We start from the raw sequence: 14,887 nt of genomic DNA, 5'->3' as shown, positions 1-14,887 counted from the left end.
CACTTTGGATAGCAGGGGATTGGGCCAGACAAGAACAGGGGTGAATATCTAGATGAGTGTTCTTTCTACCTACCAAGAAAGAAAGGACCAAGAACGGGTTGCTTTCCTGCTGGCCTGAACCAAATGACCCATCTCCCCAAGTCTCCCAGCCACACTACACAAACCACAAGTGACTCTCCATACAGAGCTGCTTCTGATCACTCCTCATGTCAAGGGGCAGCTGGGGGTTAGCCGAGGATGCCTGATGGAGCTCACCTCCCAGGCTGAGGGAGAGTGAGCTGAGTTCTCTGGAATGTGGCTCTCCGCTGGCCAGCTCTTGACCGGGTCAGTTCGTGGGGGAACTCAATGGACGCTGTCGTATCTCGGGCTCCACAGAGTCCGCGACGAAGAAGTTGACCACAGCGGTGGCCCTGGTGGGTGGCGGGGGTTCCCGGGTTGCCTCTCCAGGCAGCAGAAGCTGAGCCGCTGTGAGCTGCAGGCCCGAGGTGCCCCCTGATGCTGAGTCTGAATCTGAATTCGGTGGCAGAGGCAGAGGCAGCACCTGCTGCAGGCTGAGGCCTGGTCGTGCACCGCTGTGGGAAGTCCACACGGAGGGGGAGGCAGGGCTGGCCCGGTGCTCCGGGGGACAGTGGATGCACGGCAGGAACTTGCCCAGGGCCCTCTTGAAGTCCCGCATGAAGAGTGGGTAGATGATGGGGTTCATGGTGCTATTACAATACCCAAGCCAGGTGAGGACATCAAAGAGGCCTGGGGAGATGCAGTCACACACGGCCTGTGGGGATAGGATTTGTCACACCTGGTCCTGGGCAGGGACCCAGGCTACCTCCCCCAGCAGGGATGGAACGGTCACTCAGACACAGGTACCACAGATAATCCATCCTCCTCCCTCCTGCCTTTGCACAGTGAGGCATGTCATTTTTTACCTGAGCTATGTTGGCCACAAAGAAGGGCAGCCAGGTGACAAAGAACATGCCCAGCAGGATGCCCAGGGTCAAGCTGGCCTTCAAGGCCTTCCTGCTATGCTTGGTGGCCAAACGCCTGCTGTCCGCGGACTCCATCCCTGGACGTGGGGTTCTGGGCACCTGTAGAGAGGAAGGCCGCATAGGTTGACTGATTTTAGTCGTAGACTGAGCCTCAATCCTAATACTAGACTGAGTCCTATTATACCAGCAAGTAACTGAGCCCTGATCCTTGACTGACCCCCAGCTAAAGCACTAGGCCTAACTCCAGTTCCACACTGAACTTGACACTGGCTGCAGACCAAGCCTGACATCGTTGCTAAGCTAAGCACAGCACAGACTACCCACAGATCTTTGTGTGCCCAAGGTCTCAAGCTGAGCCTTCAACACAGCCGGCACTGAGCCCTGATCCTGGTCCCACACTACACCTTGACCATTCAGCATTCCACAAGGGATTTGAGAAGGTTCAGATACAGAGGTCATCAGCTCCAAACGGCCCTCCTGTGAGGCCAAACAGTACTCGGTGCATGGGGGCATCAGAATGTAGCTCAGTTGATAGGGCTTGCCTAGCATGCGGGAAGACCTGGGTTCCATGTTCCATTTCCACCTCAAAAACTAGGTGTAGAGATATGTGCCTGGAATCCAGGCAAAGTCAGAAGTTCAAGGCTACCTTCAGCCACAAAATGACTTGAGACCTGCCTGAACTATGGGAGACACAGCCTCAAAAATAAATAAATTGGATGGATGGATGGATGGATGGATGGATGGATGGATGGATGGATGGATGGACGGACGATGACATTCAACACAGACAGGCACACAACACAAGAAACCCCATCACCTTCCAAGGTTTTGGCGCTTCAAGACTCAGTTACACTTGAGGAAGAACACCCATGGCCGAAGAGCAGGTCACTGTGCAGCCCATGGATTTCCTGCATGTTTTTGGAATTATTGTTTTTACACTCATGGTGCACAAAACAGAAATGTTTCTTTTGAATATGTGCATGAATCAAATGTTTGTGATGAAATCTTGCTTAGATGCATAGGGATGCTAGCCCGTGACCTTAGCACTGCACAGATCCCTGACAACCCAGACTGACATCCGACTCCATTCTCCTTATGGACACTGGAGGGAACCAGGGAAGGAGGACGGTGCCACTCCCCAGAAGTCACTGAGAAGGGGACAGGCTCATGGAGAGATCTGAGCTTGATGCTGCCACCTGGCAACCAACCATCCCAGCTCATTATGAGGCCCAGAAGGAGCCTGGACCACCTTGAACTCTGAGACCTCTTTGAAAATAGGAGAAACCTCCCCCCCCGAAAAGGATATTCATAAAAATCTATATCCATGTGCATAAAAGAAAATAATATACCGCTTTTAAGTAAAGGTGACTGCCACCAAGCCTGACAATCTGTGTCTGAGCCCTGGAGATGACTTTGAACTCCTAACTTTCCAAGATTTACCTCCTGAATGTTGGGGTTACAAGCATGTGCCTCCACACTTGGTTTATGCAGAGCTAGGGACTGAACCCAGGGCTTCACACCTGCTAGACAAGCCCTCGACCGACTGAGCCACAGTCCCAGCCATGTTCTTGCCTTCCTCGCACACTTAGGTTTTGAATCCAGGAATTTCCCCTTCTTCTTTTTTTTGTTTTTAACTTATTTTGAGACATGTAGTCCAGGCTAGTCTCATACTGAAAATAGTCCTGCCTTGGTCTTACCAGATCCGGGGTAACAGGTAAGTTCCAACATGCCCAACTGGGTTCTGGAGGCAACCAGAGGTGGGATGACTGTGGAGAGATGCCAAGACCAGGAGGAGGATAGGAGGGAACCAGATTCCCGGGCAACCCTCCATAAATGGAGAGGGGGTGGAGAAGGCAAAGCCAGGGTCTGTCGGAGCCAGAGAGCTTCAGTGCCAGCCAAATGCTTTCTCACACCGGCGCACTCCTCCGCCTAGCTCCCTGCCAGCTGGGCTTACAGAGCAGAGGCCTGTCTATAGTGCTGAACCCCAGTTCCCGACTGCCCTTATGCAGGGTTTGGAGCCCTGCTCTGGAATATGAAAGGCAAAGCACATCATAACAGATTTTTCAGATCAAAACTGCTGATATGAAAATCAGGGGCAAATCCATTGAAGAGCAGCCTGCAAGAGGCCCCGATCTCTTCCCGTTGGCCTTGAGAGGGTGGCAGAGGCAAATGCTGGGCTTTGTGATAGGCAGTCTGCAGCCAATCACAGCCCCACCTCACACTAGCTCTATGAACTTGATAAAGAGTCCCCTGTCTACAACTGTAAAGAGAGAGACGATGGGGCCCGTAGAGATAGCTCAGTGGTCACGAGGGAGACGTTCCTCAGCTGCCAGAGCCGCTGGGGAGAGTGCAGACTGTAAGCACATGCACAATACTGATGCCAGTGCCTGACTTCTGTCTTCCCAGGAGCCATGCCCGGCCATGCTAGGCCTCCTTCTGCTGTCTGTATGTCCCTTTTATATGTCTGTGGCTTGTCATCCAAGGCAACCCGGAAGTTCCCTTCCAGTCAACAACTCCACGTGAACACTTCGGTTTAGCTGACAACTCAACCAAAGGCGTGGCATAGGTGAGAATGAAGGTCTCAGCCACCAGCTGTCCACCCAAGAAGAGTGGCCAGATAAACCAGGCACCTTCCCATGGCAGAACACAGCACAGTTTTTTTCTCTTGGCCCCGCAGGTAAAGGTCCCTACTGTCAAGTCCCTTTACATGAGTTTGGTTCCTGGTGGAAAAGACAGAACTGGGCTGGGCATAGTGGTGCACACCTTTAATCCCAGTGCTCAGGAGGCAGAGGCAGGAGGATCTCTGTGAGTTTGAGGCCAGCCTGGTCTACAGAGTGAGTTCCAGGTCAGTCAAAGCTATATAGTGAGACCATGTCTCAGGAGAAAAAAAAAAAAGACAGAACTGACACCCACAAGTTGTTCTCTGACTTCCACAGGCATGCCACAGCACAACGCTCCCTCAACACACACACACACACACACACACACACACACTGAATATACACACAATGGATGAATAAATACAATAAAAATGTCAGTGTTGTTGGCGAGGAGCCGGAGATGTACCCTCATTGGCACAGTGTGTGCCTAGCCTATAGGAAGTCCTGAGTTCCATGTTCAGCATTGCATAAACCAGGTGTGGTGGTAACACCTGTAATCTAGCCCTCAGAAGGGAGAGGCAGGAAGATTAGGAACACGTGATCATCCTCTGCTACATCATGAGTTCAAGGCCAGCCTGGGCTACATGAGACCCTAGCTCATAAATAGGCAAGCACTCTATCAACAGAGCCATATCCTCGGTCCTAGAATTCATGCATTCATTTATTCACTCACTCACTCATTCATTCATTCTTCAAACAAGGTCTCAGTGGTTAAGAGCACTGGCTGCTCCTCCAGAGGACCTGGGTTCAGTTCCAGTACCCCCATAATGGCTCACATCCATTCATAACTCAAGTTCTAGGGTACCCAACACCCTCTTCAGGCCTCTTTGGGCAACAGACATGCACATGGTACACACACATACATGCAAGCAAAACACAAAAATGCATAAAATAAATGCATCATTTTTTAAAATTAAATAAAGAATATGGTGGCCAAAGGAGGTGTGTTATAAGTGAGAGTGGCAGCTATGTAAGCAGTACAGACAGCATGCCTCCATCATGGGAAAAGCACTAACATAACACACTGATTCTTGAGGGCCTGACATACAGAAGAACTGCAACAATAGCCGTAAACGGGCAAGAGCGTCACCAGCGGTGAAGAGACTGGGCTCAAGGGATCTTTTACTTTTTCTTGCTTGTACTTCTTAGGCTGTGTGGAGTACTTTCCTATCAAGCACGAGGTCCTGGGCTTCACTGACAAACACCACAAAAAACTAAAAGGAAGTGCGTGTATATCTTCCCTCATTATTTAAATTGCTAAGGATCAAGAGTTAGAGGGATGGCTCCGCCGTTCAGAGCACTGGCCACTTGCAGAGGACCTGAGTTCTGTTCTCAGCACCCACACTGGGCAGCTCACAGCCTGTGACTTCAGCTCTGAGGAATCCGATGCCCTCTTCTGGTCACCATGGGCATTGCACACGTGTGGTGCATATACAGCTGAACAGACACACATGGCTACACATGAAGATTAAAATAAGGGGCTAGAGAGATGGCTTGGTGCTTAAAAACACTTAGTTGCTCTTTCAGAAGACCTGGGTTCAATTCCCAGCACCCACATGGCAGCTCACAACCATGCATAATTCCAGTTCCAGGAGATCCTATGCCCTCTTCTGACCTCTGTGGGTGTTATAATACATGTCGTGCAAATGTCATATAATACATGTCAAGTAGGCAAAACACCCATGCACATAAAATAAATATATAAAATTAATAAATAAATTTAAATTTTTAATTAAGATAAACATTAAAAACGATTCAGTAATCGTCTAGTCACAGAGTGAGGCCAACAAGATGGGCTTGAGCCAGAACACGGCGTCACACCCCGACTCTCGTCTAAGCAGCTGAGCGACATTGGCGAGCTATGGTTCCTCTCCCATCTCTTCTGTAAAAAGGCGCTTCTGATAGTATCCACCTCACAGGCCTGTGCTAAGGGTCGAATAAGGTAAAACAAACCTGTTGGAACAGCTCCTGAACCCCGTAAGTGTTGTGCAGGTTAGCTGTTATCATTTACACTGTATGCATCCCAAGAGTCTTACCTACTTAATGGTGATGCTGTTGGTGACCGCCATGACCATCTTTCCCCTGGAAAGGCTGGAGGTCCCCAGAACCATCTATTCTACCACCAACAGGCGAGGAGGGAAACCTGTTGAGAACCTACTATGTGCCAAAGCCACTGTATATTACCCCCCTGCCTTATGAATAGTCCTCTCTAGTTCTGAGATACAGAGAGGAGAAATGACTTCTCCAAGGTCATTCAGCTGTGGCCAGAGCAAGGAGGATTTGAAGCAGGGAACACTGAGTTTCGACTCCAAGCCCCCAGCTCAGCACAGCAGCCACTTGCACTCTGCAGCTACCTCCCCCAGCAGTGAATGTCACCTCCTCCTCCAACGAGGAGGAGGGATGGGGGTGGAGAGACAACTTGTCACTGAGACAGACGGGATGTGCAGTTGTGAGGGAAGGGCAGAGGTGGGAGGAAGACAGGGAGGAGGAAGGGGGGAGTCAGGGGAGGCAGAGGGAAGATGATGGGGAGAGGAGCACCCTTGTGGAAGGGAAGGAAGATTAGAGCAGGTTAGGAGCTGGGGGTGAGAAAGCAAGGTTAGGCAGAACAGGGACTCCTAGCTCCTCTCTCCCTCAGCCCCTGGGAATGCTGGGAAGATATAGTGGAAATCACTGCCCAGGAGTGGCTTTTTAAAACCCATTTTCACACAGAGGCATATGTGGATCAGAGGGAGATATGCTGGCCAGCTCCACGTTGCCCATGCCAGGAACTGTTTCTGCCTCCCTTCAGTCTGCAGGGAGCTAGAGGCTGTGCTGTCGAAGAGAAGAGCTAAGAGAGAGGCAGATCCTAGATGGGAAGGGGCCTCATGCCACCTTCTCTGCACCCATCCACACCGTTCCTGTGGATCTGAGTTCTAAGACCATCTCTGCCTCCAGGCTGCAAGTTCCCAGCAAGCTGCCTTTCTGGATAACCCAGCTTCTCAGAAGGAGAAACAGACACAAACCCCAAGTGGATGAAGCAAGAGTTCCACACCACACACGAGCCCTCAAAGGCAGGCAGGATCCAGGCACTCGGGAAACAGGCGCACAGAAGGCTCACTCTTAACCAAGTGGCTTTAAAAGCAGGGTAGTGGAGGGTCCCATGCTTCACCAGCGAAGAAAGTAGGCTTGGAGCTGGGACTATGGTTCAGCAGTTAAGGGCATGCCCTGCTCTTGCAGAGGACCCCAGTTCAGTTCTCAGCACCCATGTCTGCTGTCTCCCAACTGCTTATAGCTCCAGATCTGGGGGATTCAACACCTCTATCCTCCGAAGACGCCTGAACTCACATGCACACACACATGTGCACACACACACATGCACACACATGCACACAAAATAAGCACTGTTTTAAAAGAGAATAAGGCTGGGTGTGGTGGTATATGCTTATGATCCCAGCACTTGGAAGGCAGAGGCAGATGAATCTCTGTAAGTTCCAGGCCAGCCTGGGCTACATAGAGAGATTCTGTCTTCCCTTCCCCCTCATAAAAAAGGAAAGAGAGAGAGAGAGAGAGAGAGAGAGATGGGGCTTTCCCTCAGGTGTTTGGTGGGAGGAGAGAAACAGGATAAACAAGCCTCCGGCTTGAAAGCCCAGGGTAGGATGATGGCCTTGGAGACAGAGGGATATCCTCCAGCCTTCGGCTTCAGGGTTCACTGTGGCTTCTCTGCCTAGGCCTTCAGCTACACACAGAACATGGCTTTCGGAGGTCTCCCCCTTCTAAGATCCACCCTCCTCCCTTCCTGCTAGTGCTTAAGGTTAAAATCCATCTCTCCAACCAGCATAAACTTAAGCAGGGCAGGATCTCGCTCCTACACGCTGTAGATACTCAACACATGCCATTGATTGGGTTAATGAATTCATGCTATGAAAAGCTTATGGACTCATTGCATACAGTGAGCCTGCAGGAGCTGAGAACGGGCAGCCCTGTGAGCCAGGGTTGAACCCCAGGCCCTCTGCAGCTAGGCATCCATTTCCTTCCCACTATAAACATGGGCTGAGTGGCTGTGATAGGCTTGGCGCGGTTCTGGGTGCTAAAAATACAGCAGCGAACAAGACAAGCTCCTGCACTCTCGTAGCTCGCTTCCCACTCAGGAGAAGCCATCAATCAATCATCCATCAACTGGCAAGATGTTTGCAGATGCTGCTGGGAGAGCAGTGGGCCTAGAGAGGACTTAGGGAGGGCAGCAGTTCCTACTCAGAAGCATGAGAACCAAAGGGACCAGAAGATGGGACAGAAACTGAAGAAGGACCTTATGGAAATGAAACAGGTTCTGGGACAGGAATGTGCTTGATGCTCAAGGGACAGCGAGGAGGCCAATGTGGCTGACAGAGGAAGAACAATCAAAGGGAGAAAGAGGGGAATATAGACAAGGATCAGGGAGTCTTGGGACAAAAGCTGTCCCAAGCATAAAACACAGTACACATGACAGGTAGAAGATTACCATTGTAACCCAGGCATGATAAAGGCACTCAGCCCCAAGACGGCAGTGGAGAGAGGCAAGGTGCCCAGAGTCTGGGCATGTGCCACAGGTAGAGAGGAGAGGACTGGGTCCATAGTGGAAGAAGCAGAGAGGCATCCATCCAGGCTGCTTCCAGAGCTTCTAGCCTGGGAGATCAGAAAAAAGAGGTCACCATCCCCTGACGTGGAGAAGACCCCAGGGGGCTAAGTGTGTAGTCTGGGAAGGGCCGAGAGTTCTGTCTGTCCTTGAGCAGGGCTTGGCCTAGCTGCTCGCAGATGGTATTTCCAGGCCTGAGAAAAAACAAACCCACTACAGAGAGAGTGGGAAAAGAGCACTAGCGACCCAGGTCAGAGCCCCACGGTGCGGGCTGCGTTGGCAGATCAAGGCTCAGGGAGGACCTGGGAAACAGTCAGCAGGGGGGCCAAGGTATAATGTCGCTGGCCACAGCATTGATCAACTGTCACTTCATCACACCTGGTCTCTCTGGAGCATAGTTGCCCTACCGTGAAGCAGGGCTGAGGGACAGATGCTCAGCGGGTGTTCTGGACACCAAGCTTGGCTTGGTGCCTGACAGAGTGCTCAAGCCAACAGTGTGTGCCTGTGGGAGGCTCCCACGCAGGTCCTGAGGTCATGGTACCAGCTGGCTCGCTTCATCTAAAGAACACCTGTGTGGGGGCCCTGTTGGGAGCGAGGAGCCCGACGGCCAACCTCTAGTATTCTTGATCTCTGGCACAGAGCTTCCTCAAGAACGGGCATTCAGGATTTTTCAGTTACATGAAACATTTTAAAAACTCACAGAGCCAATGAGAAGGCTCAGCGGATAAAGGCACCTGCACGGAGCCCGATTAGACCCCGGGCTCCATGAAAATTGTCATAAGTCCTACACACACACATCACGGCACACATGTGCATGCTCACACACAAACACATACTAGTAAGCTAAAATTAAAAACTACAAACACATGAGAGCTGCAAGCTGTTTTCCCGCAAGAGAGGGCATGTTCTTTGCTCTTCATATCCCCTCCCCGAATTCATGATGAGAAAGCCAGCTTCAGGTTTGGGCACAGCAGACAGACACGTCAAAAGCACACCAGCGACACTGCTTGGGGCCCCTCTGACATCCTGCCCTTGTGTTTCCTGTGACCGCTCGTGGGAAGGGATACTGGTTTTCCATTTCTGGAAGAGAGAGGCGTTTTTCTTTCTGAACACATTCATGGAAGTAAAAAGATAAATGAGGACTACAAAGAAAATGCCAGGTAGAGATGAACTGAGAGACTTACGATGGGGATTGGGGGGACAGGAAGGCAGATACGCTCCACCCCCAAGTGATTTTCCTTCCTTTACAAAAACTCAGAAAGCAAGCAGGGAGCTCAGTGGTAGACCACTGGAGACCCTGTGCCACGGTCAGCCAATGTCTTCATGAACCTGGGAGCTTCCGTTTGTACTGAATATTGTTTTCATTGGCATTTATTTGTGTGTGTATGTCTATGTGTGTGTCTGTGTGTGTCTGTGTGTGTGCCTGTGTGTGTCTGTGTGTGTGTCTGTGTCTGTGTGTGTGTCTGTATCTGTGTGTCTGTGTGTGTCTGTGTGTGTCTATATCTGCGTATGTGTCTGTGTGTGTCTGTGTGTCAGTGTGTGTCTGTGTCTGTGTGTGTTTGTGTCTGTGTGTGTCTGTGTGTCGGTATGTGTCTGTGTGTGTGCACATGTGCTGACATGCTACTGTCACATGTACCAAATCCGAGAGACAGCACTGAGCACAATGGAGTTCTGAGTGTTTGTGGGTTGCCCAGCTTGTTATGTGGGTGCTGGGATCCAGTCTCCCATCTTCATGATTTTTCAGCAAGGTCTCTTAACCACTGAACCATCTGACTCCTTTGCTGAGTAAGAAACAAGGCCCTGCTGTGTAGAGACGTCACATATTATCTGTTTGCATCACCGACGCTGCCTGTAGCTCATTCACTTTCAGGACCCCTCCGGAAAAGCCACCTGCCTCTGAGGCCAGGAAACTTACACAGGTGAGAAGCAAGTGCTGCCCCTTCTTAGCCTCAAGTCAACAAATGGGCAAGTCAGTGAAATCACAAAGAGGCAGGAATGACTCGCCGCTGTGCAAGGATGTCTTCGCTTTTCTTTCTTTCTTTCTTTCTTTTTTTTTTGTTTTTGTTTTTGTTTTTGTTTGAGACAGGGTTTCTCTGTAGCTTTGGAGCCTGAAGCCTGTCCTGGAACTAGCTCTTGTAGACCAGGCTGGCCTCGAACTCACAGAGACCTGCCTGCCTTTGCCTCCCAAGTGCTGGGATTAAAGGCATGCGCCACCACCATTTGGCTTACAAAGATGTCTTTACAAACAAACAAAAAGAAAGAAAGAAAGAAATCACCAACATCCTCAGAAAAGAGTAAAAGGCCCAGGGCATCGATCCTGTCTCTGTGTCAGGACCACAATCAGCTGCTGGGATTCCAGAATGTTCTCAGAATGCAGAGGGAGACAGAGAGCTACAGCCAGGATTCCTGCCCACCCAGATACCACTGTCCTAGGTGACTGGACCTTGGAAGATCGGGCCTCTCTTCAGGGCACTGTGGTCCAGCTGCCCTGGGGGCTGCCCAGAGCCTGCTGCCTTTCCCACCTCAGCCTAGTCCCTTGCTGCTGTGTGACCCCCAGGCTACCACCCTCAAAGAACCTCCTTCACCTGAGGCTACACCAAGACGTCCTTGCAGAGCCTACCTGGGACCTTTGCCAGGGCCTTAGATTTAGAGACCCAAATCTCAGAAGCTCAAGTCAGTGGACATCTCCATCACTCAGGGTGGACCTCAGCCTGAAGCCCAGCATGGCCTGGATGGCAAGACCAGCCACCCTTGCTTGAACTAAGAGCCCTGCCCTATTCTCCAGCTATTACTGAGCTGTGTACTGGGGATCGAAACTGACCTAACCTCACACAGCTCCCAAGTCAGTGAGCCAAAGTGGCTAAATCAACAAACAAGTTTGGGGGTTGTGATAGCAAATTGGAGCCGATGGGCCTGCAGATCAGAAAGTCAGGGTCACCCTGGGAAGAGGTGGGTTTAAAGGGAATTAGGCAAGAGCGGCTCCAGGGAGAAGCATCCAGGCAAAGGCCACAACAAATGCAAAGACCTTAAGGCAGGCATGGTGGCTCACGCCTATAGTCCCAGCCCTTAGGAGGAAGAGGCAGGAAAATCCCAACTTCAAGATCACCCTCAGCTACATAGTGAATTTGAAGCCAGCCGAAGCTACATGAGACTCTGTCTCAAAGTAAAAGCCAAAATCTTGGCACAGAATTAAGCTTGGCAGCTTTGAGGACTGTCCGGGCCCTGAGGCTGGTGCAGACCAAGTGGAAGAGAGGGGGAAAGGAGAAAGGGAGGATGGAGTTTGGCCCGGAAGGATCCGCAGGCCACATTCTGAGATGGTTTTTCTCCTTAGTGTGATCTAGGTGAGGTTTGTAGAAGGAAAGCAAGACAGCCTGGGTCTTTTCAGTCATTCTGGCTCTGGTTGGAAATGTGGACCGCAGCCGGGGTGGGGGTGGGGGCAGCGGGAATCTATCAAAGGCTCCCTGGTGAGAGGCGACGGCTTGCTGCAGAGAGGTGTGCTTAGACCTGTAGGCAGGACCAGCAGGCCTGAGAAAGGAGTGTGGATTTGAGGGAGAGAAAGAGCGCTCTCTAAGTTTGCCACATGTGATACACGATGGGGCCTGTCAAGGAGAAGCGCGCCAGCTTCCTCCTCCGTATCCGGATATAGCAGCTAACCCACCACAGTCAGAGTTTGAGATTCATTAGAGAGGCAGAGCCTCGAGGCCTTAGAGGATCAGCCCCAAGCACTTACTAAGAGACAGTCAGCAAGTGGATTCCCAATGGTTGTTTATTCCTTCCTATCCCACGAGCCCAGGTCTCCCAAACCCACCCCGGGTACCTGCAAGGTCTCCAGGGCCTGGCCAGTCATGCTCGTGGTGAGCGATGCCACTTGCACCGCTTGCTTGCGGGCAGCCAGCAAGATCCTGCAGTAGGTGAAGCAGATGGCACCTGAGGGCAGGAAAAAGGTGACTCCGGACGCCACGAGGACAAAAGGCAGACTGGCCAATAAGCGGCACTGGCCGGGGGCAGGTGCCCGAGCGTTGCCAAGTTTGTGCCAGCCCAGCAACAAGGGCAGGAAGGAGGCGAGCGCCGCAAGGCTCCAGGCACCCAGGATGAGCGCCACGGCACGCGGGGTTGTCATGCGCAGCTTGTAGCGCAGCGGGGAGAGGATGAGCAGGTAGCGGTCCAGGCTGATGAGGCAGAGGTTGAGGATGGAGGCGCTGCAGCACATCACGTCGAAGGCGGTCCAAAGTAGGCAGAGGCCGCGCGCCAGCACCCAGCGCCCATACAGTGCATTCAGCATGGCCGGGGGCATCACCACCAACCCCACCATCAGGTCCGACGCGAAGAGCGACACCAGAAAGAAGTTAGACGTGTTGCGCAGCGCGGGCTGCGTGCAGATGAGTATGATCAGCAACGAATTGGCGGCCGCTGTCAGCACGATGACCACGCACAGCGCTGCAGCCACCCAGCCGCTTCCCCCTGGGGCAGGAGGTGGCCCAGGTCCCCAGGCTGGGGTGCTATTGTTGACAGGGCCCGGCTCTGGGACCATGGGGACTAGGATTGAGGACCAGACCAGGATATAGTGAACGCGGGGACAGGATGAAACCAAAGGAAGAGGAAGGAAGCTGGGTAAAAACTGCGCCCCGGAGGAGTTACAACACGGGGTCCTTAGGTCACCAAGCGGCGATTACAAGAGATCGGAGAGGGATTGTAGGGGTGTCTCCAACGGTGGGGCCACCTGGAGAGCTCAGGTAAGAAGTTTGGGGAGGGGTACCTGCTGAGCCGAGTCAATTAAAGTTAGGTTGGCATTGAATGAAAGAACCCTGGAGTGGAACAGAGCCACCTGGGATGGCGTAAGATGGGGGTGGGGATCCTGACCAGAGACACAGCTGGGAAGATAGGAGCAGTAGGCAAACTCGCGCTCTCGGGCTGGGGCAGGCTCTTTGGGGAGGGTGGACGTGTGCGTACGCTAGATCACAAGCTGTCGCGCGTGGTTGGGGGGGGGGTCTCAAAGGGATGGCCCGAGAGCAGGAGCGCAACCCAGGCGCGGAAAGCAGGTCTCCTTTCGCCCAGAGGCACCGCGGGATTCGGGGTACTGGAGGCCGCGGGCCAGGCCAGACTGGGCCGGGGTGAGCGGCTTGGCAGAGGAGCGCAGTGCCGCGCTCCGCCTTCCCGGCCGCGCCGGCTCGCCTGGCTGCCTCCCACCCGAGCTCCCTACCTGGGCGCTCGCGGGTGATCCGCTGCCGGCGACTGCGGCAAGCGCCGCAGGGCTGGAGACTACAGGCGGCGGCTGGTGGCGCGGCGGGCATGGGGCTCCCGAGCCGGGGAGACGCGCGCAGGAGCCCCGCGACGCTTCAGCCACTCGTGGTCCCCGAGCCTCCGAGCGTGCGCCCCGCCCCGCGGTGGGCGGGCAGAGCCGAGCCCCTCTGGCAGACAAGCCAGGTCGCAGTATTTCAGGCATGAAGAAGATGCTCCGAGCGCTCTTGGGAGCCTGCAGCCCCCACACCTCCGCCTGCGGCTCCCCTGTCCACACGTGGTGATGGCGCAGGCAGAACCCAAGAAAGGGGGATGTGACCTGTCTGTACCCGGAGATTGCTCCCAGTGGGGTCCGGCCCCTCACTGTGAGAGTCAACACTGGGAAATACCAAGCAAGTCATTTGACATCCCTCTGGGCCTCAGTTGCTGGATCTATACAATGGGTAAATAATTTCTACTATTCTTCATCTTCGGGTCGCCCCATCCAGTTCTCCAACAGCACTGAATGTTATTCCTGAAGATCCCTCTAGGCCTGTCGGAGCTCCAAGCCATTGGAAGGGTAGAGTCACTGCAAGCAGAGGGGCAGGGTATAGTGCCTCCTAGTGATGACAAAATTTTATTGGCACCTAGTAGGTACCAGGTAATGCTCTGGTCAAGCTGGACACTACATCAGATGATGCTCCCATCTGGGAACTTCCGTTCTGGCAGGGGGGGAAAAAAGCAAGGAACGGGCAAAGGAAACCTAAAGTGGGCATGTCTATTGGAAAAAGAAAGACAATGTACAGCAGTCTGAAGAGAACCTGGTGGGTGTCTTTCCCAAAATAGAAATACCTCCCAGTTAGAAGTCACGGGTGTAGTTTGTCCTGGAATATCTACCCCAACTATAATGCCAAAGAGAAGGTTTGAGGCTCAGAGAGGTCAAGAGCCTCTGCGGAGGTCACCAGCACCAACCAATCTAATGGTTGCTCAGATCTGCCAGATGCCGCAGGCAGAAGGCAGCCAGCGTAGTTGGTCAAGATGCCCCCTTCCCGAATTCTCAGAGCAGCAGTACCCGCTCACCCCTTGAGTGTCTTGGGAGCAATGGAGCTCAGTGCCTACACTGGGTGGAGCCAGCCGCAGCAGACTGCCCTTCCTCCCCCACGCCATTCTACTTGCCCGGAGGAAGAGAATGTCCCTGCTGGATAGAGAGTCCGAGACCACCGTGAGATCCCAGAATCACATTCCGGGCCAGTAGCACCTGATTCTTCATGCCCACCTCTAACCCCCACCCCACCCCCGCTCTTCTCTTCAGCCACAGCTAGCAGAATTTGGTGTCTGACTCACAGGGCACCCGGGAAGATTAAACGACGCTGTGTGACCTGACGGCTTGACTGTGCCACGTCAATACTGTTGGCTTCTGCGTCCCCCGTTGGGGT

The 14,887-nt window shown here is 52.9% G+C and overlaps 1 protein-coding gene across 1 annotated transcript; it reads right to left on the bottom strand.

Moving 5' to 3' along the window:
- Positions 1–325: 325 nt before the first annotated feature.
- On the bottom strand, positions 326–12,765 carry Htr6 (5-hydroxytryptamine receptor 6). Its single transcript, XM_038332374.1, has 3 exons — positions 12,052–12,765; positions 924–1,082; positions 326–772 (listed from the first exon to the last, which is right to left on the bottom strand). The coding sequence occupies exons 1-3, from the start codon at positions 12,763–12,765 to the stop codon at positions 326–328; spliced, it is 1,320 nt and encodes a 439-aa protein (XP_038188302.1).
- Between the last annotated feature and the right edge of the window lie 2,122 nt (positions 12,766–14,887).

Source organism: Arvicola amphibius, chromosome 6, assembly GCF_903992535.2.
Source record: "Arvicola amphibius chromosome 6, mArvAmp1.2, whole genome shotgun sequence".
Lineage (NCBI taxonomy): Eukaryota > Metazoa > Chordata > Mammalia > Rodentia > Cricetidae > Arvicola > Arvicola amphibius.
This window is presented reverse-complemented; position numbering and strand designations above follow the sequence as displayed.